Consider the following 24841-nt stretch of genomic DNA (forward strand, 5'->3'; position numbering starts at 1 on the left):
ACTTCTCTAATGCTTGCTGTCAATCAGGAGAAACTACTGAACTATGGTTCAGGAGAAATGGAAAGGGAAAATAAGTTGAGTATATTTTTATGCCATTATACTCTTTGGCCTCCACTTCAACCAGGCCAAATGAAAAATTGTGTACCAGAAGTAGATATTTGTTATGAAATCCTTAAAGAAAAACATAAGCCCAAAGGCAGACAACAAATATAATTTTAGATACATAAAATTTGATTTGAGAAAATGTAGAAAGCTAATTCAGAAGGTGAGGTGAATAAGAAAAGCCTGTTTTATGCCAGCTCTCACTAAACATACTAAAGGGAAGTGGGTACTCTTCCCTACAGGATGAATATAATGGTAAAGCTAGTAAAACTACTTGCAAGAAATCTAAAATAAGTGAAAGGTAATACTTTTCTTCTTGATCTGCAAGTAGCCAGCAGAACTTAATGCCCTAAGGCATTATTAAAACTTAGTAGAGCAAGATTTGAAAACAAAAAGAGCAGACATTTTCAGTCATAAAAGAGCTCTCCAGATACTCTCCACAAAACCAGAAGTGCAGTCACCGATGAAAGTTAAGGAAGAAAAGTCCCTTTGGGCAAGTTACTCTTCTGATTAAGGCTATTTTGGTTTTTATTCTCCTTCAGCTTTTTCTGGAGGGAATATTAGTGACTCTGGCAGAAGCAGGTCATTTTGCTGTTTAGATTCAGTATGGAAATTCTTTGAGGTAATGCATTTTATTAAAAATCAAATGCTACTTACTCAACAAATTAAAACCAGAGCTTAAATGCTTTGAGCTGTGCCACCTGACATTGCTATCCTTCTGGTATAACCCATTCATGATACAGTGAGTTTATAGGTTCTCAGGCACTGATCCAAAGACATTTTAAGCAGTGTCAAAGTATTAACTTCAGTGATGCTTAAACACATGATTTCAGTTGAGCGTTCATTAAATTGCTTTGCAGAACAAAGAGAGCTACAAGTTTGTGAAAGTAATACACTATTGACATTAAAAAGGTATCTGTAGTTGTATATGACAAATAAATTTCACTTTGGAAGGTAAACAAATAACTAAATAATTCTCCTTTATATTAACAGTGCTAAATATTGCCATGCCCAGAGCTCTGTGAATAATAGATACATTTAAGCAGGGAATAGTATTAGGAATGAAAGCTCCTAGACAGTAATATATAAAAAAAAAAAATCTACTTTACAATTCTAGTTTGCTTTAACAACCGAATTGTCAGCTTAAAACTTCATTTACCTTCAGATGTTTAATTCAAGACCTATAGAGCTATGCCATTTGTTACTTTATGCCATTTCAGAAATAGATGCAACTTACTGGCAAAATTCTGAAATTATTTATACTGTGAAAAAAAATGTGAACAGGGTAAAAGGGTAGTAGTTGTACTGATACTACTAGAGTTCAGGAGTAAGAGAGTGTAGTCTGCAAAGGAATCTTCAAAGACGGTGGTTTCTGAGAAACATGATTTCTCAACAAGCTGCATATCTTCACTTTAGGTTGTTTTTGAAGTTTTGTTCTGACACCTGTAGCTGGTAGACTGTGACGTGGGAGGCAGAGGGTGGAGAAACGCACAAAGATGTGCTGAGTTATGTGGCCATGAATTAGCCCAGTCCCTCTGCTAGATCAAACCAGTGCTAACCTTTGCTTGCTTTCAGGGTTGTTCGGAGATGGCTAATTGTCTAGAGTAGGCTAAGAAAGCACTCTGCAGAGAGTTCTGTATTTGTTTTAGTTTTTCCTGCTATATCAGCTTCTTTTCCTAGTTCAGTTCTACAGTGTTCCCAGGGGTGCTAGGGTAAAATGTCCATGAAAAGTCTGACTACATTTGTTTTGCCAGGCTTCACAGGACAGATGTTGCTTTTAGCGAGTAACTATGAACTTTAATCAGAACTGCTGCAGCCTAAGCTGCTTAACATTTTGTTTTGTTATTTGTGGTGCTTGAACCTATAAATCAGTAGATCTATGGCTATATGTTTTTTTTTTTCCCATGGTAGCAGAAATGCTTTAATTGATGGTTCTGTGAGATGTTATGCAGATATGCACGCACAAAAAAAAATTTATTTTTATTGGGCAATTTATTATTAGCAGAATCTCACATGTTTTAGTCGAGACTCAGATACATAAAACCAAGAACATGTCAGTGTGTTGTTAGATAGGCTAATATCTTGCATTTGTCATATACTTACCACTGGGGAACATTCAAATTATGGGAGTGTTAACACATGCTTAACTGAGCAAGTCAGCCTTGCTTTCTGTACTGTCAGAATGGCAGCAGTCATGTTAAAGCTCATATGGGCAAACCACACAAATTCCAAGGTGCTTGCCAGATGTACAACTAGACAGTCATCTAGGGCTCTTTTGTCTTCAAAGTGCAAGGCAAAATGAGTTAATTAGTATTTTGCAAATTAGTTCATACTTCTATGTATATTCTGATACTTTGTAACATTTTAAATGTAAAGGTACATGCTTTAGCTCCAGTTCACTCATATTAACCAGTACTTCAACCTAAACCTTTTTATTTATTCAACAGAAAATACATGTCTTCAAGAAGACACTGCAGGCTTTGATCTATCCAATATCATCAACTACACCTCATAACTTTGAAGTCTGGACAGCTACAACTCCCACATATTGTTATGAATGTGAAGGTCTACTTTGGGGCATAGCCAGACAAGGCATGAGATGTACTGAATGTGGTGTCAAATGCCATGAGAAGTGTCAAGACCTCCTAAATGCTGACTGCCTGCAGAGTGAGTGTTTCCTGACAGCTAAAGTTTTGCAGTACTTAACACCTTTTGATTTTGTGTGTACACTCAGATATTCCCCAAAATGAAGAGGCAGATCATCAGAAATTAGTGAAAGCATATTGATATTCATTGGCTAAGGAGTTTTCCAGAGGCTTCAGGAAATATTGACTTTTAATTTTGGTTTTGTCCTTGGAACTTGATGAATGTTACTGGTCAGTTACAAAATAAACTTTGGCAGCACCAGTATATTATTTACTTTCGCCTGCCAATGTCAACGTCCAGAACGATTTGTTACATGACATAAACCCTCCTTGTTTTATTTAACTTAAAACACAAGAAATGTTTAAATAGAGATAAAAAAATGTTCCTAATACTTACTGTAGTCACATTCGTGTGCCATAAAATATACAAAAATATGGACCAGTGAATAGGATAGTTTCACAGGTGAGAAAAGAATGCTTCTTGTGAAAATAAAAGTATTATAAAAGTATATTGTGCAGCATTAATATGATTGTTGGTGGTGAGTTTTCAGAAGTTTATCAAGTGAAGAAGGTACTTGTGAATAGCTTCTTCAGTAAGTGCAAATAATTTCTGTTATCTACAGAAGAGCTGAGCTACTTTTCATGGTGCCACAACCATGGAGGTGATATGAGAGAAGCATCCATCCCTGTATTAGGTGAATCTTGGCTAAAACCCAAAACTGAAAAGCTACAAAAGATATACAGATTAAAATATCCTTTTTACCTTCCTTTTCACTTATCTGAAGATATACTCAGCCCAGGGGTTTGCTGGCCCATATCACCAGCCCCAGAAAACATAACAAATGGCTCAAAGAGCCATATTATCTTTACAAATGTATAATGCTGAGAGAGAGCCTGCAAAAAACAAGTAGGATTGGCAGTCATCTGTGGTGTCAAGTTTGAAAGCATTGAACAACTGATCCTTGAAAGAATAAACATCTAGGAGACAAACTGCAGATAAAAGAAATATTTAACACACCTAAGGGATCTAAATCTTCCCAGTGCTATACAAATGTTTTTGAGAATCCTGTCACGTATTTTTTACAACAGATTGATTGTTCAGCAAGTTTGAATGTTAGATTACTTTGAAAATTAACTTCATGTGCTTTGTTTCATTTATGTTAAAATATTTAACATTTCACTAAAAGAATGAATTGAGCAGTGTAGTTAGTTCTATAAGAAAGCTTACATTATCACTATCATAAAGTGAAATGAATGTAGCTCATTGTGGGATTTTTATTAAAGTTGTCCTTCTGGCCATTTCATAATCACTAGGACATATTGTCCTCCAAGCTTCTGTAATTTTTTTTATATGCTTAATGATTGCTAATGTAGACTGTAGACATCTCAAGCTCTTTAACATCAATATCTAAGCTGGTTCTAAATTAGATGTAAGAAAAATCAGTAGTACTTTCATTAGAGACCTCTTATCTTCAACAAGATACCCTTTCTAATAGTAGGTGTAGTATTAAATCAGAATTGATTTTAATCATGTTGAGTTTGTATCAGTCCCTAGGGTAAAAGGGGCTTGTTCAATTCCTTTGCAATATAAGTTAGAATATTGTCTTAATTAGTCTGATCAATACTGCATGAAAAGAGCTGTTGATAGACTGTCAGCAATAGAGGATGTGAAAATAGCTGCAATAAATAATTTAGTATAAATAGAAGCCTATTCTGATTGTTCAGTAAAACGTAAAGCAAATTTCTTTTTTACTGCAAATTCCAATTTTATCTGTACTGTCTCAAAAAGCAACAAGGTTTTCAATAGGAATACTTTATTGCCACTCAGATTGTGTCCATGATTTATCATTTCATCATGATGTTGTATTTGTACTTTTAAAGTAAGAGCAGAAAACACGAGAAAATGAAAAAAGTTGCTTTCCTGCAGCTTGCAAGAAGTACCTGTCACTCTTTCCAGGCAGCTCAGAAATAATCTCTTTTGTGATAAAATTCCTAGAGAATTTTTAACTGGTATTTGGTTTCATGGTAGTATTTAATCCATTTTCTACCAATTTATAGTTTTTTTTCAGTGTGTAAAATTCTTAATCACTAGAACTTTAGTCTTCTGCATTAAAAAAAATTATTCACTATTCAAAGAGATTTTCAGGACTTATCAAGATCTTCTTTAGCCATTGCAAGCTGAGAGTGCCTCAACAAAAATAATGTAGTCAAAAGAGGAGAAGGATATTTGACAGTAGTGCAGAGAAGGAACTGTGTTCCTCATCATTATTGAAAAATCTGAATTCTCATTGTGTGGTGAGTGGTTCAACATAATTTTGTCCTGATTTTACTATCCATTTAAAGGGAACAATAATACTTTGATCCTCCCAGGCATGGAGGATGGCTAGCTGGGTGATGTTTTTACAACCTTTTGGAAGGACAAAGTACTTACTGCTGCTAGTGATAACAGCGACACATCGTATGATGATTGTCACACTCACTGCTATGAGCCCCTGAGTGGTGTTTAACAACATGAGCTGAAATTCAGCAATACCTGTACCAAGTGATTAATGTGTCATTGATTACAACATTTGTAGTCTTCTTGCATCTTGCTTAATATGTCAGTCTTGTCAAAACTTGAAATAACTTCTTTAGCACTACAGAAATCTTTTTGCTTCCAACATTTGTAATACCATTTTAACCACAGCGATGATTCTTTGCTCATGCCCAACTGCAAGATGGACATCTTTTTTTTTCTAGAGTACACTTGAGTTATTCCAATACAATATGTATAACAGAGACATTGAGCAGAAAAGACTTTCCTCATTTTGTAAGGAGAACTTCACTTTGACTTTTAAAGGGCCTCGGAAATCACCTATGATCTTTAGAGAGAGAAATCTCTCCAGAGTTCTCCTGGGAAAAACTGTGAATAAAACCTGTAATATGTCCCAGACAAATCAGCAAATAACCTGAGTATTTTCTTTGTTTTCTGACTTAATTTATAGGTTAGACCCTTAAGTTTAATATCACACAAGCACGGGGGCAAGTGCAATACTGCTTGCAGAAATTCCCTCTATGGTTCCAGTGTCAGAATTCTTGGAAAAGTGCTCCTTTAAATCTGTACAGCTGCAACCAGAGTGCAAAGCTAAGTACATGTCTACACCTTGGTAAGCAGAGCATGGAAGAGTGGCTTTAATAGCCATCAGAAGACTCCACTCCTAACACTGAGCTTTGTGAAGCTCTCCTTTGTTGATGCATGATGTTTAATGAAGGGATGGAGTGCACCAGTGATCCAGACTGAGGATGTCAAGTCAGCGTTACAGTTAGGATAGTCCCAAATTAATATAAATGCTTAAATACAGGGAATGCTTACATTCAGTGGATTTTGAATGTTTTGTAAAATGGATTTATGTCATCATTAACTTTTTATTAACACTGTTCCTGGAAGGAATGAAAAACTTTCCATGAGTCAGGCACCATCAGCAAATATTGAGATGTATCTGAAAACAGTCAAGAAACTTGCTATGTCTATTTCTCTCTCCTGTTCATTAGATTTCCACTGTGGGAGAGCATAGCAGGGGTCTAGATTAATGTCCTTATTGTCAAACTAAAAATTCTCTTAAAAAAATGTAGTGGAAACATTATCTTGTTTAAATACAGTTTCTGTTAATTTGGGGAAGTTTTTTTTTCTAACGAGACAAATATGGTTTCTTGTACTATCCTACTCCAAAAGGAGAAAAAGGAATGAAAATACTCTTACATCATGCTGACTTGGAAGGGAAATTAAAAACTTATTTTAAGAATTATTCATATACGTTTTACTAAAGCTTAGCTAGTAACAAGAAAAGGGCAGAGCAGACAGACCTAGATACTGCACACTTCTACACACCTTTCTGGGGGAGTCAGTATGCATCATTATTTAGGAAAAGTTGCTCATATGTTTGGATGTTTTCACAGTACAGGTCAACACTGAATAATACTGATTCAATATTTCCAGGTGTAAAACATACTTTATGGAGGTTGAATATGAACCTGTCATGTTAAACTGATAATTTTAGGTATTGCAAAGAATAAATATGAGAGGATTGATATCATCCAGATGAAACGCACATCTTTGAGTACTGCAGTACTGGCCGTTGGCTGGAGAATTAAAGGAGAAATAAGATAACAATTCTTGTAAAAAAAGTTTTGACCTTTTCTGTTATTTCAGGAGCTGCTGAGAAGAGTTCCAAACATGGTGCAGAAGATAAAACACAGAACATTATCAGTGCTATGAAGGAAAGAATGAAAATCAGAGAAAAAAATAGACCGGAGGTGTTTGAAGTGATCCAGGAGATGTTTAATATTTCCAAAGAAGACTTTGTACAATATACAAAAGCAGCAAAACAAAGTGTTTTGGATGGCACATCCAAGTGGTCAGCAAAAATAACAATCACAGGTAAATTTTCTTCTGAGCTGTTTGCTCTAAGAGCCCTTTCTTTCCTAGTCTGCTGGTTTGGGAATAAAATTTATTATAATTAGATCTGGAACTGTGTTCAATTGTGTACTTGGTGCACCCATAAATGGTTGAATTTATAGCATGCTAGCTGGAAGAGTTTTAAGTTACAGCTGTTGGCAAAACTATTTTATATTCCGCTGCTCTAGGAAGGAAGATAAATAGTCTTGTTGTCTCCTCTTTGTCCTAACAATGTCTTCTGTGCTAGTGCTGAGCTTTTTACCACCAACTGCAAGAGTTCAAAACTTTCTTTATGGGGTTTTAATTACTCTGATGCTAAGAACACTGCATCTTGCAATTCCAAACCCCATTTGTTTGAAACTCATCATCCGTTCTTTGTTTGCTGAAAATGAATGTTTGGAAGTGTTTCCATTGTTACATGGTTTTGCTGCTAAAAACAGTTTGTGTCACCTACAAAAACTCTAATCTGCACACTTAAAAAACTTGGAAATTGAATTTTCTACTTTTTTAAAAAACTTCCAAATGAGAAGTTCCAGAGGGGTTTGAACTCGTTTGTCAAAGCACTTTGCAATTAGTTTGGAAGAACAACTGGCTGACATCAAGCAAGATGGAAATTTACAAGCTGAATTGCAACAGAAATCTTCACATTGTTGGATGGGATTAAAAAATTAGAGTTGTGATTTAGTAAGTGCAGCCATTTGGATCTATATGTTTTTGTTAAGGTATCTTTTTCAGCTATGGCAGCTGTTATAACTGAGAACAAAAATGAACTGGACTTAGACCCACATCTTCAAATCACTGTGTCACAAAGTGTTAAAACAATATTTTCAAAACTAAGCACAGCCAATCACATTTCTCTCACTAAATATAATAATAATAATATTCTTTTGTGTGAGATACAAAGGGAGTTTCTTTACATGAAAAATGAAACAATCTCTTTTTTTCTTTTCATTTCTGGTATTGTATGTGTTTTATAATGTACATAATTTATTAGTACAGTGGTACATTTATAACGTATATAATTTGTAAATGTATTTGGGTTGTCTGCTCAAAAATTTTTACTGTAGTACTTTTGAATTCTGTGGCACTTTTTTAATATATAAAGGAAGGGTCATTGAGAGATGAAACGGCCATTTGCAGTGCTGAAATTTAAAGCTGGCATTCAGGAGTGAAAGGAGAAAAGCATCTGTTAAGTGAACCATGAGCAGCTTATTCTGTGAAATTTGGTAGGTGTGTTAGTAGTTATGCGTGGCTCTGTAGTCCAAACTAAAGCCCAGTCACAGCTGGGGCAATATGTATAGCATACACAGAGCTGAGAATAGCAGGTATGTGCCAGGAGAAGTCAGAAAAAAATCTGAGATTGTGAGTTAGGTGGATTAGGAAGAAGGGAGGCCATTCTGAAGGTTGTGGGACAGTGTGTGCAACATGAAGTATAGCTGTTGAATTTTGGGATTGTCACCAAGCACGGGGGATATGGAGGGATACATCAGGGAAAATACTTAATTCATTCTTACATTTAGTTCTGACTCAAAAGGATACTCAAGGCTGCCTTGTATTCAGGCCAGTATAATAGTTAGCAATTCTGGAAGACACTGGCCCTTAATTTTCCTGTAAATAGGAGAGGAATACTTCCTTGCCTTCTAAAAATTTCCCTTTGGGTTTACAGTGAACAGGGAAGACAAAATATGTTGCAGCTTATTCCTAAAAGGTTAGTCTTTTCAAGAATGAGAGCTGATTTGCTAAGTAAGAAGGTGCCACTGTTACATAATCATTTTTCTGGGGAGCTTCATTATCCAGAATGATTTGCATTACAGAATTTTAACTAGATGTTGCCACCAAGACAGTTGAAATAGGTGCAAAAAAATAAAACCAAGTTCTGCTGATGCTGGGAGCCATGGCATGTGTTTTAGCTGCAGCAGTCGGTTCCGTAGGCTGCTACTTGATAGTAATGTTTTCTGCTGAGATTTCTAATTTTATGAATTATGATGGAAGATTAAGTGGTTTGTATTTTTATTTGCCACAAAATGCGCATACAGTAACTATACACCCACATTAACTGTCAGACAGGCTAACAAATACACAAGCAGCTAATGATAATTGATCTGAACTGTCACCCTGTCTGTGATAGAAAAGGAAGTAATCTGAAAATCCTCACAGTACATCTCTCACATGAGGAAAACAAATTACAAAGTCATAACCATGCCTCTCATGTTTAGTTTCATAATCCACAGTGCAGATTTTTGCCAATGGGAGGTATTATTTTGGAAATTTTAGTTTGGATCTTTGGAAAAATTTTGAAAATCATGATTCATTTATTGGGGATGACAGGTGGAAATTTTTGGGATGTTTAGACTCAAAGTTATACAACATAATTACACTACTTGCAGTGCTGATTAAACAAAAGTTTGAGAAGCATATTTGAATTATGCATGGCAGAAAAGAAGTATTGTGCTCTGTAGTAAATCTTTAAATTTACTACCCTATTAAACCATATTTTTAAATTTTATACAGTCCAGAGGGTAGTTAGACAAGGCTTGTCAATCTCTACGGTAGCAGGTGCTGAGAAAATTCATCTGGAAAGCTTTGTTTTAGGAGACCTCAGTTTGAGGGCTTTGCTTCCTGTTGCTGTTACTAGTGTCTCATTTATTTCTTGGCAATGAAAGCTATGAGGGCTAAAGCATATTTCTTTCCTTTTGTTGCAGTTCTTTGTGCTCAGGGCTTACAAGCTAAGGACAAAACTGGCTCAAGTGACCCATATGTTACTGTGCAAGTTGGCAAAAACAAGCGGAGAACAAAGACTATTTTTGGAAACTTGAATCCAGTATGGGATGAAAAATTCTACTTGTAAGTACAGAAGATATTGTTGTTCCTTGGTTTGTGAATTTACATTTAGGTAACATAGTGCTACCACATAAAGTAATTACTCAGTTGGAAAATATTTGTTTTATATATTATGCATCTTCATAGCAATAATAAATTAACAAGTTCTGAAGGGAAAGAGCGTAGAAGTGACTTTATGATACAGTAATCATACAGCTCATAGTTATGTCTTTTGGGGCATCTGTTGGTGGCATTTATTTTCCTTTTTTAACGAACTTCAGTAATATTTTTCCCACTCAAACCTTACATACCAAATGTTTGCACTATAAATGCTTCCTGTGTCTCTGATACTCACCATGCAGGTAAAATGCATTTTTATTCAGTATGACTTTCCTAGGTGAAACTGGGGAATGTGATAGAAACTGGTATGTTTCAGGCTCAGGGCTGGGCTGTTTGTATGTCTAATCATTCCAAGACTGAGAGCTGTCCAGAAGTCTGATGTCGAGAATATGATCCTCCTGTCTCTTTTCTTTGGCCACAGCCTCTGAACTGAATATGGCATAGTTTGTTGTCAGCATATCACAGAAATTCAGTTCTGACTCCAAAGTAGATGTTTCAGTCTGAATACACTGACTACAGTTTGAGTATGATTTCATGCCATTTCAACTTCTGGCAATGTTCCTGGAACTTCTTTCAGAAACACTTGTTACAAGAAATACAAGAAGTACAAGAAATTCCAGTTCACAGGAACTATGCTGTTACTTTCCTGAAAATATTGCCTTGGGATACAACACATTCCTGATTGAGAACATGTTCAATCTGGTGATAGTATCAATTTGCTCAGTGTTATTCCTCTATAGGTAGCAAAAGCATTTCAGCATTTACTCTTTATTCAGCTTGATTACCATGTGCTCAAGTATATGACGTGCACTTAACTACTATTATTAAAGTCAGTTAAAGATTCTGAAAGCTAATATAAACCCTAGATTTCCTTTGGAAATTTTAAGTGAAAGAGAACTGTTTATTTAGCAAGATCCTTTAAATTATTCGGAAAAGTTCCAGTCTACCCTGAGAGCACGTACCACAGTGTTATCACATGAACTTAGTAGGTATTTTATGGAAGCTGTGTGAAAACAGTAGTATAGTAAATTACAAAAGAAAAAGAAATTATCATAAAAAAGGATATACAGCTTCAGTGTTTGTTAAATACAACATATTTATTTGCATTTTTACTGAAAATATATGCAGACTGTTGACACATAATAATCTAACCTTGCTACTATGTTATAAAAGTCTAATATGGTTGTACCTCATAATGCTGTTCAAAACTGTATGTTAATTTGATACAACTTGATGAAAATCTGTATCAGTGATGATAAAAGTGATATGTAATTTTTTTAAGCAACCCTGAATTTACATAGCAGCAGCAGAACAGCTCAGGGTCCTGCAGACTGCCCAGTTAATATCAGGATCTCTAGTTAGTCACTGTGTGCAACAGACAACTTCAAAATAACCACTCATCACAATGTAAAATAATTGTCTTCAAGCCATAATATTGTTTAGTTTCTCTTACCTTACTTTACTCCTATAAGGAACACGTTAGTTGTTATTATTACTGTCTGTGTAAACAATTGAAACAAATTGTTAGGGTTCAGCAATTTGAAATAGACCTCTATTTTCTTCAAGAAGGTGCAGTGTCATAACATGAGAGGTTACCTTCTTATGTAGCACATCTACTTGCCTGGTTTTAGAGGGGCTTTGGTTGGTTGGCTGGTTTTGTTTGTTTTGACTGAAATCTGCTGCCTTATTGTTGAGGAGGTTATGATTCACTAGTGACTTTGAAAGATGTATGACCCAGATGCCACTTCTGTTTCCCTGGAAAAGTAGTAGGTATTCCAGCTGTATTAAACAGTGGATGCCCATTCCTTTCACAGATTCAAATGCCAGTACTAGAATAGTTAATTCAGAGAAGACACACGCTCAGAAACTTTACAGGCTTCCCCTATAGAGATTGTGTTTTCTTTTTGAGTTATTTGTATTACTCCAATAGCAGTTGAAATTTCATACCTCATTGTATCACTGTGAATAACCAAAGGTAAGAGATTAGTTACTTTCTTGCATTTAAATGTATGAGTTAGGTAGTGTTAAAAGTTGGATGAGCAATTCAATAAATTTGATATGAAGTTTTAAATATATTTGCTCAAAGATATGAGCAGGGCTACCATTAAATCCCTGGAAACATGAAAATGATACCTTTTTTTCACTCAGCACTAAGTATTAATGTCATCTGCTGCTCTAGCAATAACATTAATAATAAAAAAAATCCCAAACCTTACTATAGCATAAATCTCCTGAGTAACTGCTTTGAACTGAATACATTTTCAATCACTTCTGTGGCACTTGTGCTTACTAAAATAATCTCCTTACTTAATGCACTGGATTTCAATTGAAAGTATATGAGAATTTGTAAAGTACATTAAATAAATTATAAATGTTTGACCACAAGATTAAAATGAAAATAGATCAATATAACTATTCCATTGACTCAGGAAGCTTCATTTAAATTAGGCTCTACTAGTGATATTTGATAGTCCTATTTAAAATAAAATACAAATCATCATTATAACTCCTAAATGATAAATTGCAGAAATAAAATACTTCTCAAGATCCCACAATCATATATTGACTCATAATACCAGAACATGCATTTAAATCTCCCCATCTGTTCCAAAACAGAGACTTGGAAAAAACATTGGCTCCCCACTGTGTATTTGCTCTGTCATAGCAGATACAGTGAGGGCAGTGTTCCTGTTTGCAGGATCACATATAACCCTAATATGATTGGATGGTAAGCAGAGAGTGAATGTAACCCTTTGTTAAATGACCATGGGATACTGGCATAAATTTAACATGGGAAGTCATAATCCACAACCAAATTAGAGCTTACCTACAACTGTATGAATCTCAGCAAGAAAACCCAAGACTATCACAGGAATAATACATCTTTCCTTGAAATGTGTATTTTTTTTTATACACAAGATAGAGAAGTAAATAGGACAGAAGATGCTCCTTTAATTAATGTAATATAGGTGGTAAGGGCTTTGATCATGTCTTGGTATTATTAAGTCAGTGATAACAGATCAGGTTTTATTTTTTTTAATAAAACATCAGTGATACGAGAGCTTTTTCAATGACAGCAAAGGAAGAGTCCTGCAGCTCTCTGTCACCTTCCTTTTTCTGTTTGAGTTTGGCATCTGATGTGGGAAAGGGACCTGTTTTTTTTGATTTTCAGTTACAAGACAGACATATTTTGGCTGTACAGTTTTCAGCTTTGTACAAACTTTAAAATCTGCAATAAAACTCCACTCTTATTCATTTCTTGGCTATTTTCAACAATTGATTGCAGAAATATGGAAATCTGCTTTTTCCTGGCAGTGCTGTCTAGGAAGTGCACACCTCCAAATTGCCTTGCAGACTTTGCAAGCATAATGTTCCCTCTGACCACTCATTAATGCCTCAGACATGGTTGTATAATATAGAAGTCCTTCATATAACTGGATGATTATTTTACATATTTTTTCAATTTTCTTTGTCAGTAGGCCATTAGGCTTTGATCAATAGCTTCATTGGGTATCTGTTACTCCTTTCAGTGCACGAAAACATTTGTTCTAATTGTTTTGAATTAGACCAATGAGAAAGGGTGTGTGTGTGTGTGTGTGTGTGTGTGTGTGTGTGTGTGTGTGTTATGGTCATCACTGTATTGTTAGAATTTGTCTGATCTATGACATTGTTGATGATTTCCTGGTGATATACTGAAAATAGCAGTGCAGACATAAAATGTTATGGAGAGAAGATTCTCAACTGCTTGCAGGTAAACCAACCAAACAAACCCCCCCCAACTGTTTGTTAAAACATGTAGAATATTGCTGAGAATTTCTATTGCTATATATTTCAACAGATAATACTGGGGAGAAGTATTCCCTGGTACCAAACAGCACTGATGTAGATTAGACTGTGATAGTTCAAGTTTCTGTGCTGGTCAAAGAAACTGTTTGACTGCTTTGTATTTTGGATATTTCAGTCTAGAGTTTCTGATGAATTGAGAATTTCTGACAGCTATTTCAGGCATCCAATGTGGATGCTCTTACCTTGAAATTCTCTTAAAGAGCACCACTCATACAGTCTGTACTGCAACAAGCTGATTTTTTTTTGATCCACTTAAAGCAATATTTACTATAATCGGCCATGTATAAGAAATAAATACAAGAGGACCTTGCCAAAGTTCTTTCATACCGTTGTTTTATATAGGTCAACTGAGCTTACTTGTAAAAAGTATAATCTTAATTGTACCTGAAGACAGTGGGATTGGTTAGATGTCCATGTGATGTTCCAGTTTCCAGTGATAACTAAACACAGTCTTGTGAGAATTGTTGAAACATCTTCAGGATTGTTTCATAAGAAAGACAATGTAACAGAGAATTATATTACACAAAAGCAATTAGGCAGTAGAAACCCACAAATTAGCTTACTGGATTTATCCATTCCAAAAATTCTACAATAAGCAGCCAAGTCCCTCAAAGACATCCTGCCGATTAACATAACTGTATCTCACAGCCGCATCCCGAAACACGAGATTCTGAGAACAAATTCAGATGATAAATTGGTTGTTCAGCAATAATGTTTTTCAGTTTCACATTACAGCATGTTCAGTCTGAGTCTTTTTTTCAAACTGTTGTCAATCCAGCTTAATTTTATACTGCTCACTTTTTGTTATGACAGAGTAAACTAATGCCAGAAAAGTCATAATTAGTCTCATTCTACTTTATTCATAGCCTGCCTCATGACTGCACTGTTAAAGAGCTGGGACTGTCCAGACTAGAAAAGAGACAAGTAGTGTAGGTAAGAATGTCTTTAAACACATCCTTTCTCTTCAAAGATGAAAGGAATAATCTATTTTTCATGCTTACTTTTATAGTAGAACAAGGAGTAATAGGCAAAAATTCCATTTAGAGGCTTAAATCAGACTTCAGCAAAAGTTCGGCTATAGTTGGGCTGGTAAAATACTGGAATAGATTTTTCTGAGAGATTATGGTACTATCTCTGAACAGTTAAGAACAGAATGGACAATTCTCATAGCAATGCCATGGATGTACCTGGTTCTTGCTTGCATTAATGGCAATAATCATAAACTTGAAGGTAACATTAGCAGTAAATGGCTTCCTGACCTTCATTCTACTACTGTCTTCCATGACCATGTGGTTTCTTTATACTTTTAGGACAATATCTGTGTTATCACCTTCCATTCCCTACAGCAGACAATACAGCATCCAAGATATTTTAGTATAAGGGAATAAAATTGGGTAGAAATTTGGCAAGGTTCAACTTGTGAATTACTTTATGTACTGTGATTACGTTATGTACATTACCTGCCATGCAAAATGTATTCCTTAGGCTTGTTCATGAGGGGATTTCACAAGAACAATGGTCTCTCATTTAGTATGTGGTTTTCTGTTTTATTTGGGGATTTTACTTTTTTTGTTTGTTTTCCAAGTGGCGTTGTGTTTTTATCTGTTTTCCAATTAAGTCAGTGTCGAGTCACTAAGTGATTATAGCACTTAAAAGAGCAAAATATCATCTTCCAAAATCTATTCCTTTAGTTTGTAGAAGAGACCTAAGATACATGTAATGGTCTGCAACTGAGGAGATATTCATCTGAAATATCAGTATGAATACTGAGTTTATCTGTGGTTAGTATCACAAAGTGGTATGTATGGTGTTCTCTTTACATGTCTTAATGAATGTATGTTCGGAAAGAATTTGAGTATTTTTGAAGCAGGATAAGAAGTAATAGCAGCTACCAGAGAAAGAAACCGGAAACAAAAAACAGCAGTAAAAAGGAGCCTGTGTAGTTCAGTTACCATAGACCACAGTGATTCTTTAGACAGGCTGGCAGTATTCAGCTGAAGTACGCTGTTGAAAACAAATTAGATCTTCAGGTTTATCCATCAACAACCAGAGTGACTTGCTACAAAATGTGCAAAACTGCAGGCAAAGCTGTTACAAAGGCTCTGCAGTAATTTTCTGCATCTCAGGCGTAAGGTAATTTGGCTGCTGATTGCTTACAGAATTTCACCAAAATAGTTTATTGGAAAAGTTACTTTAAGTTCTTGAAGTAACGCTTTTTTAAAGCAGTAGGAGAAAAAAATCTGCTCCACTTTAACTAATCAGAGAATGCAAATTTGTTAGTGGATGTAAGAGTTTTTACTGAAGACTACAGGGAAAGAATATTATGATGAATGCATTTCTTTTTGGCATATTTGGAAATTAGTCTCCACATATTCTTTACCAGCTTCTCCATTCATTTATTTCTTTAGTGAAAGTAGCATAATATCGGTCAGTTGTTTCAACACTGTGTAGATCTCTTAGATGAGGTGTACACTCAGATTGTACCAGTGCACCTAATACTGAATTTACATCGAGCTACTGTAGTAAAAGATAGTTTATTATTGCTTTTTTTATAACTCTAGCCATTAGAATATGCAGAAATGCTGTGAGGATTATTTCATGTCTATGTAAATATATTTCATCCTGTAAATGTAGGAGTGATGCAGCATCACCAGACTTTATGAATTATCAAAACTGTGACTTCCATTTAACATCTCCAAATATACTGCAGTTTTTCCAGCTTTCAAAATCATTGGTATCTTCATTCTCTGTGTGCTAAAGACTAAATCCCTTCTCACTTTTCTGTATCACACCTTACTGAATACTTTTACAGAGCATGTAAAGTGGAGTGGCTAGAAGAGGCAGAGTGAAAATAGCATATGTTGTTTGCCTTGAACTCAGTGGGCTGGTTTTCCTGTACAGTAGGAAGTAGGAATCCCACCCAATGCTTTCTGCAAAGCCAGAGAGCTTCTGCAGCGATGTTACTGGTGACAAAAGCAGAACGTGCCTCTCATTATGTAGTTCTGTTATTGAGAGGTTGGCAGGTAAGTAGAATGCAGAGACAGCTCTGTAACTTTCATAGTAATTCTCCCTTCCACAGGGCAGGCCAGTATAAATACATGTTCATCCAGCCTTCCATTTTTGCATCACAGATCTATGATTGTTGTGGAGTCTTGCATGGGAACATTGCAAATACGTACCAGAGCTGACTCTGTGCTAAAGGTTTAGACATACAGATGAGCATGGGATTTAAACCCATCAGTTGTGATAGGTCTCACCATGTTTCACTGACCTAAGGTTAAAGGAGAAAAAGATACGAAGGAGACAAAAGAGGATATCAGGAAAAGTGCAGTTGTCCTGACCATCTGAATAATTACCCCTTAATCAGCTGAGTGTACATCAGAGGGAAACTGGTGGTGTCTCGGGAGAATAAAAATACGGTATTTGTACTGAAGTACCATTTAATGATTTTTTTATATATATATATATATGCTGCATCTCCCTGAGAAGCAAAACAGTAACAAGATTTCTACAAATGCAGTTAGATACTAATCAGATACTAATGTATGTACAGATATGGTGATGAGGGTCACTAAATGCCACAGCAGTGACAGGTATGCCTATGCCACTGTAGAAATCATGTTTACTATTTCTATTAGATGCACAATTAAATGCAGATCAGGATTCTAGCAATGTTAAGCAATAATGCAGGGCTGTGTATGAGGAAAATCAAAGGGTTTAGCCTAGGTTTTTAACACAAAGTGTGTTTATTTGAACCATCTTGTATATTCCTGTATTTTATATATCCTGGCCAATGCCTTTTTATTTTGTGGTCAGTCAGAGAAAATTCACAGGTTGTCAATCATGTTCTATGAAAACAGGTGGTCAGACAGAGATGAGATCTTAAGTTTCCTCAGTTTCAGCTCACCCCATAATAGAGACCAGGGAGTCCATATGAATGGGGTAGTTTAGGAAAATCCCTATTACGGGAAAAGTTTAAATAGGTGATTGCAGTTTGTTAGATGCCAGGGAAGCCAGTCATAAGACAAAAGGAAACTAGGCTTCATTAGTTTTGCAAATCACAGAACAATGTTGTTTTTAATTACCAAAGATATCTGCAATGTTAAAATTTGGACACAAGCATTTCTGTGATAATGATGTCACAGTGAGGCAGAATAAAAGCTGTGTATGCCGTTTTTAGTGACTGATTTGCTTTGACAGTAATAATACCATTTAAAGCACTTTTTATACTTCCAAAATTCATTACCACCACTAATTAATTCCTAGAACACCCCTGAGGGGTGCCACTTGGGAGATAAGTTACATTATTACTGTTTTAATGCTGGAAATGCTGAGACAGATCACTGAGTGGTGATAGTGTTTGGAATAGAATTCAAGTAAAAACTCAGAATCTTGTGTCAAACTAAGACCTTGCTGAAGATGAAAAATTGCTGATACACTTTAAAGGTATATTTACAAATAATCAAAGATTTTTACTAATTAAAATATTTTGTATTTATTAAAAAATATATTAAAAAACCCTATTAGTATGGATGTATGAGGATGATATGGCTTATTACTGATGCCAGGTCTGTACTAAACATTAAGTCATCAGTTTTTTCACTGCCACAGACTTTTAGAGTCAATGTTAGGGTATTCCAATGAAGTCATGAAAGCCACCCTGACCAACAGTAAACAGTTCTCATTGTGGCTTATAGGAATATTCAGCAGTAGAGTTTCTTTTCCATTTCTGTGTGAATATATGCAGGATATGGAAGTAAAAACACATATGGATATATGCAGGCGCCGGAAGTAAAAAATTTATCTACTGGGAACTCTGCAGATTACAAGTGAAGCCACCTCACTCTCATACAACCTGTAGTTTCTCAAATCCATTGAACTCATGAGGGGTTAGTAAGCCACTTAAACTTGCAGGGAATTTTTTAGTATATGGTTGCTTGTTCCTACTCCTGCTCCTTACCAGGGAATGGGAATCTTGGAGGTAAGTAATACATCTTTAAAAAAAAAAAAAAAAAAAAGGGGCAAACCAGGTACTTGTTTCTCGGCGTTTTTCTGATTGCCTGGCTTGTCTTGTTTGTTCATAGTTCTTGGGGGGTTTTGCGATTTGGTTTTTGGGTTTTGTTTCCCAAACTTCCTGCCACATACCGGAAATACTATTTAAGATTTTCTCACTTTTTCTATTATAATATTCTAGGCTATTACTTTTATGGTCTATTGCATGCACTACCTAGCATTTCTAAATGAAAAAAAAAAAACCAACCTGATTTAACTGTACCTTTCCAAGATATTTGTTAAATATTAACACTGAGAAGTACACATTGTAAGTTAATAATAACTCTAATGAAAAGTTCATAACATTCCAAAATACAATCCGTATGTGTATATAATTCATACATATAATTTTTCTTTTATATATATATAGTTACTGTAGTTTTGTTCCTGGCAATGTGGTGTGGCCTTTCATTCCACTGAATGTTGCAGGTTGTTTGTATTCTGTCAATTTATGCATTTAAGCAAGTGTATGGAAATCTAGGACAGTGAGTTAAATAGAAGTACAAATGTATGTAGCTTATCTAACATTCACATTTTGTATTTATTATTTTTACAGTGAGTGCCATAATTCTACTGATAGAATTAAAGTGAGAGTATGGGATGAAGATGATGACATAAAATCTAGAGTAAAACAACATTTCAAAAAGGAATCAGATGACTTCCTTGGGCAAACAATCATTGAAGTAAGAACACTGAGTGGAGAAATGGATGTATGGTATAATTTAGGTACGATTCTTACTGATTTTTTCAATATATCTAGGAAGGGTCAATCCACCATACTCAGGCATAGTTCAGGTTGTGGCTGAAGTCTTTAAAGAAAAATATCAATAATGAAAATAATAATTAGTACAGATACTGGCTAGAAAATTGAAATAATTCCTATTGAAAGGGGAAAATTGTTAAATAAAGTACTGTGCAGGCTGGTTGGAATTTGGCAGATAAAATTCTTTACTTCAGAGTTTGGGATTCTGCTTCATGGCCTGAACCATGTGTGAGGTAGTAAAAAAAAATTCTTATTCTCAACAGCAGGAATTTCTGACTTAAAAAAAAATCTTATTAAGCTAGAAAAATTTATTGAAAGCTTTTCACATGACATATATGTATTCTTGGTAGTTACTAATACATCTTTTTTTTGCTCTTCAGAAAAGCGAACAGATAAATCAGCTGTCTCTGGTGCCATTAGATTGAAAATCAATGTTGAAATAAAAGGAGAGGAGAAGGTTGCTCCCTACCATGTGCAGTACACCTGCCTACATGAGGTACGTTGGAGAAGTTAAAGAAAATGTACTATACAGAAACTACTATCTAGTTCTTGCATGGATGAGCAAAAAATGCTACAGAACACTAGAACACTGAAACAAGTAACTGCTGCTACACCCCAGGACAAGTTTATTTTAGATTTCCCATTTTTCATTGCTGATGGCATGTCAGGTTCAGAGACAAAGGCAAACAAAGTTAATACCAACACATCATTCCTGCTCCTGCCAGTAGGAGTTAGAAAAAGAGGTGGAGTCAGCTAAGTTCTCCCTGTACTATACATTATTTTAGCATTTTGATTGCTAACATCAAGGAGATACAGCCATTCTGTATATTACAGAGATACAGCTATTAACTGGAAAGGATTTATTTTCTGCTACATTAATTCATATTTTGGAAAGAGTGAGAAAAAGCAGGAGGAGCACAATATAAAATACAGTTAAAATTCTGTTTTCATTTCATGTAGATGGATTTTTGTCAACGTTGAAAAAAACTCATCACTGATAAACCAGTGTGTCTTGCAAAATATTTTTCTTTATATTTGATTCTTCTTCCCTTTAACAGTGACCCACATTGAAGTTCAATTCAAAAAATACTTTCTGAAGTATTTTTTATTTAAATTAATTCAAGTACTTTCTGAGAGCTGATAGATAATACATGGTTGAAAGTTCATCACTAGTATATGTCCACAAAACCCCATTGTTCACCATTTGTAAAACTAAGTATTGAAGGTACATGTGCTCATAGGTTTTGACCTAATATTGCAAATGCTTTGACCTGTGAAGTAAGTGTCAAAAATCTGTTGCTTTAGGATAATCCACAAGACAATTGTAGCAAAAAGGAAATTATTTCAAAGTTTGGGCTTCTTTTTTTTTTTTTGAATCTGTTGCTCAGTTTGTGGATACATATGGAGCTAGGTAATCTGGCATGAACAGCAAATTAAATACTAGCTTTGGTCCTAATGTTGCTAAACCTAAACCTTATTGCATGCCTTTTACTAATTGAGAAGCTTTAGCAAGATTTCTGATAGGTTTCCTATAACTTACAGATCTTAAATAGTAAATTTGAACTTTATTGGTTGCAGATCCCATTAAAGTTGAAGCACTATATAGTGAGTATTATAACATGAGGATTTCATTCATTATCGCAAGCATATGACAGAGAAGAGAGTTTATGCACAAGCTTATGTTGCAGTCTTTCTGTGCTATTTAGCTGACATGACCTTATATCAAGGAGGTTGATCAATGCTTTGCGTCACAAGCCTGCACTACCAGAGTTCCATTACAAAAAGCATGGTTAGAGTTTTAGAGTTTTTTTTGTTTACCAAATGATGACTTGTTAGTGCCACTCTTCAGAAAAAAATAACCACCCCCCCACAATAAAACACAAAAAACCCCACAGTCCAGCAGTGAACATACTGATGGCTGTTATGTAGGATGTACTTTCAGAATGCCACTTAAAAGCCGAAAATTCCTATTTGAAACATTTCTTATATTTAGAATTTATTCCATTACTTGACGGAAGTTAAATCTAATGGTGTTGTAAAAATCCCTGAAGTGAGAGGTGATGAAGCCTGGAAGGTGTACTTTGATGACGCTGCACAAGAAATTGTAGATGAATTTGCAATGCGTTATGGAATTGAATATATTTATCAAGCTATGACGTAAGTATTATCATATCTGGTTTTCTACTCCACTGTCAAGAATGTGTTTGATAGAGGTGATGAGTTCTAAGCCTTCATGATTTCATTCTCTATTCTCTCCTGTTCCTGACTTAAACTTCTTGTTTCATTTTTGTCCATCTGATTTTCATTGAAGTGCTTCTCATCTTCAATGGAATTAAGATATAAGCATTTTATAACCTGTTACTTGTATTACCACTAATGCGTTTCTTAATTCTTCTGATACTGATCTGTAATTTCTATTGTTTCAGATGGGATTGGGATGGTAGAACAGGTTTTTACAAGCTCTCTACCTCCTTTCAAGGAGTATAGAAATCATCACAGAACACCAGCAGTGGCTACAGTAAACTTATGTAGTACATACAAATAATTCATAAGATCCATTTTTAACTGTACTAGAACCTGTTACTGTATTGTCCAGACTAAAGCAGCTGTCTGATCACTGTAGAAGACAGAACCATTGAGTTTAAAAGCCTGGAAATACAAGAGATTCATCATGTATTCTTATTCAGTAAAAAGTTTGCCAGTGAAAAGGACTATATTCTGCTCCTACTGCAGCCATAGGAATGCAGATGACTCTGAATGAGTCCTTGAAACACAGATTATTTTTCCTATAGAAAGCTGATATTATGGAATTTTTATTCAGAACATGTATCCTGCTTCCTCCATTTCTTTATGGTACTTTCTATAAAATGTAAGTAAAAAGGCACATAAATGTGAAGTTTTCTTTTTATTGCAGGATATAATGACAACATCTACTATTGCAGTGAACATGTCTTTCACTTTACTGAAAGTAAAACTTTATTGCTCAGTGTGAATTATTGTGCTGTACATCTAATAGAAAGGTAGAGGATGCCTGTGTAATACATACATTTTTAATGTTCTTCCTCCAAGGACCTTAAACAACATTGCACAGAATAATTAAGTAAGCTTGACAGTTCCCCTGTGGTGGTGTATATCTGTATTACATATGGAGAAACTCACATGCCGAGTTTCATGAATATTTGGGGTTTCATGTTTAGCTTCTCTTTAGCCATGTAAGTCTTCATATCTTGATTAAGTGTGTTGCTTATTAACTAACATGATATTCTAGTTTTATAACTTGATTTAAATTGGTATGCTGTTTTTACCAAAATGTTAATCTCTAAAATGGTAGAGTTGATCCTGCTGTATGCATCACAATGAATTCAAGGTTTTGTGTGAGATGAATTCTCAAGGGCTATTAGTGCCAAGGGAGGGCTAAGGGAGTGCTGTTATTACTGTTTGCTCAGGACTGATTTAGCGTTTCTTCAATGATTCTTCTTAACTATCACACCACTAGTTGGTTATCTTGGTACACCATGGCTGGGTTTTGATAAACAACCACAAGTGACAAACTGGTGGCTTTGTCACCTCTGATACTCTTAGTAAACTCTGAAGATTTATTTCTTGCTCTCAATTTAGTATTTATTTATATTTATTCCTTTAGAGCACATAAATAATATTTGAAAAGGATGGCTGTGATTTTCCAACCAGACTGAGTATGGTCATCAACCACAATTTTGGCAGCTCAGCAAAGATAAACAAGATTTTCAGTTTATTGTTTCAGTGCCTGACTGTTTCACAGAAATTCAGTCCCAATGGGTGACCAACTAAAACTCCTTAAAAAGAAAAAACTCAAGCTCTTTTCCTCAACCAGCATCAGCATAGAAATTTTGCATTTTTTGTGGTTTAAAACATATGATGTTTGAGTCAGTGTTAGATTCTAGATCAGATTACCTGTGCATCACCAGATATTGATTGGAATGTGGATATCAACACAAAAGATATTGCATGGGTGATTACTTACATGCTTTAGTCATTCTTTTCTGTTAAATTTACAAAGTTTATATAGTCTGTTGTTGGAAACAGACACATCCACTTTTTTATGAGACTAAACATAGGCAGTTCTTCCCTAAAGAATGCTGACATAGAGGCTTTTTTTTAATATAAAAACACGGATTCCAGCTGCCCAGTTCTTAAGCAAGAAAATCTGCTTTTAAATTACCAGATGTGGAATTCATGTGAAAAACAAGCACTGATGCAAAACACAACAAAAATCAGGCCTGCGTTGCAGTAACTGCAGCTCTTTGAAAAGTCTTCACTGTAGAGATTCCATAATCCACTCTTCTTTCTTACAATTATATTCTTCCATTCCTCAAGGAGTCTGCATTGGGAAAAGAAATGAAAAACAATTATAGTCATTCTTATGTAGGTCAGAAGAGATTTATATTTTTAGGGTTGAATAAATGGATAGCCAAATAGACACAGTTTGCTGCTTGAATGATACGGGTATACTCCCAGAAGTCAAAGCATGTATGTGTGGGAGAATAGGAAAGAAAATAGATAAGACAGAAAACAGATTAACAAAGTAGGACAGCTCAGTGATCCAGCTGGTCTTTATTTTGATGACTGCAGTGATGTGTGGTGATTTATGCTGTAGATTCTTCACAGAATTGTACTGGAAGTTTATTTACCTACCTCTATTAAGCCACCTCTCCACCACCAAGAAAAAAACAATTTTCTTCCTCTCATCTTTCAAAGTAATTCATTTCTCTTTAGACAGCAACAAGCAGAGCACGTATTGAAGCAGTCTTTGACTAGACACTGAAATTATACATAACGTCAGCATCCTGGATTTACTGTGTAATGGAAACAAGTGCAATAAAAGCTCTATTAAGATCTTTGCTTCTTACTGGCAAGAATCACCATAGGTAGAATCTAATGTTTCTAAATCAGTGACATAGTTCCCATTCCAGCAGGTTAATGGGCATTAACTATGCCATGTTGTTCCCCTCCTAGTCTTCAATTAATGTGGCTGCATTGCAAAAAAGCACACAAATCACCCATTAAAGTAATTTTCAT

General features: G+C 35.2%; 1 protein-coding gene across 3 annotated transcripts in view; it reads left to right on the plus strand.

Annotated features, from left to right (window-relative positions):
* UNC13C (unc-13 homolog C) overlaps positions 1–24841 on the plus strand; it is a 145668-nt gene that overhangs the window by 49125 nt on the left and 71702 nt on the right. For all 3 annotated transcript variants that reach the window (XM_061347434.1, XM_061347435.1, XM_061347436.1), the window contains exons 7-12: positions 2550–2769; positions 6937–7164; positions 9885–10026; positions 19577–19746; positions 20164–20279; positions 21777–21940. In XM_061347434.1, the coding sequence (XP_061203418.1) occupies positions 2550–2769; positions 6937–7164; positions 9885–10026; positions 19577–19746; positions 20164–20279; positions 21777–21940 (1040 nt within the window). The remainder of the gene's footprint in view (positions 1–2549; positions 2770–6936; positions 7165–9884; positions 10027–19576; positions 19747–20163; positions 20280–21776; positions 21941–24841) is intronic.

The sequence above is a fragment of the Neopsephotus bourkii genome, unplaced genomic scaffold (assembly GCF_033783945.1).
Source record: "Neopsephotus bourkii isolate Nb327-2 ecotype Australia unplaced genomic scaffold, CSIRO-AGI_Nbou_v1 NB_318, whole genome shotgun sequence".
In the NCBI taxonomy this organism is placed as follows: Eukaryota; Metazoa; Chordata; class Aves; order Psittaciformes; family Psittacidae; genus Neopsephotus; species Neopsephotus bourkii.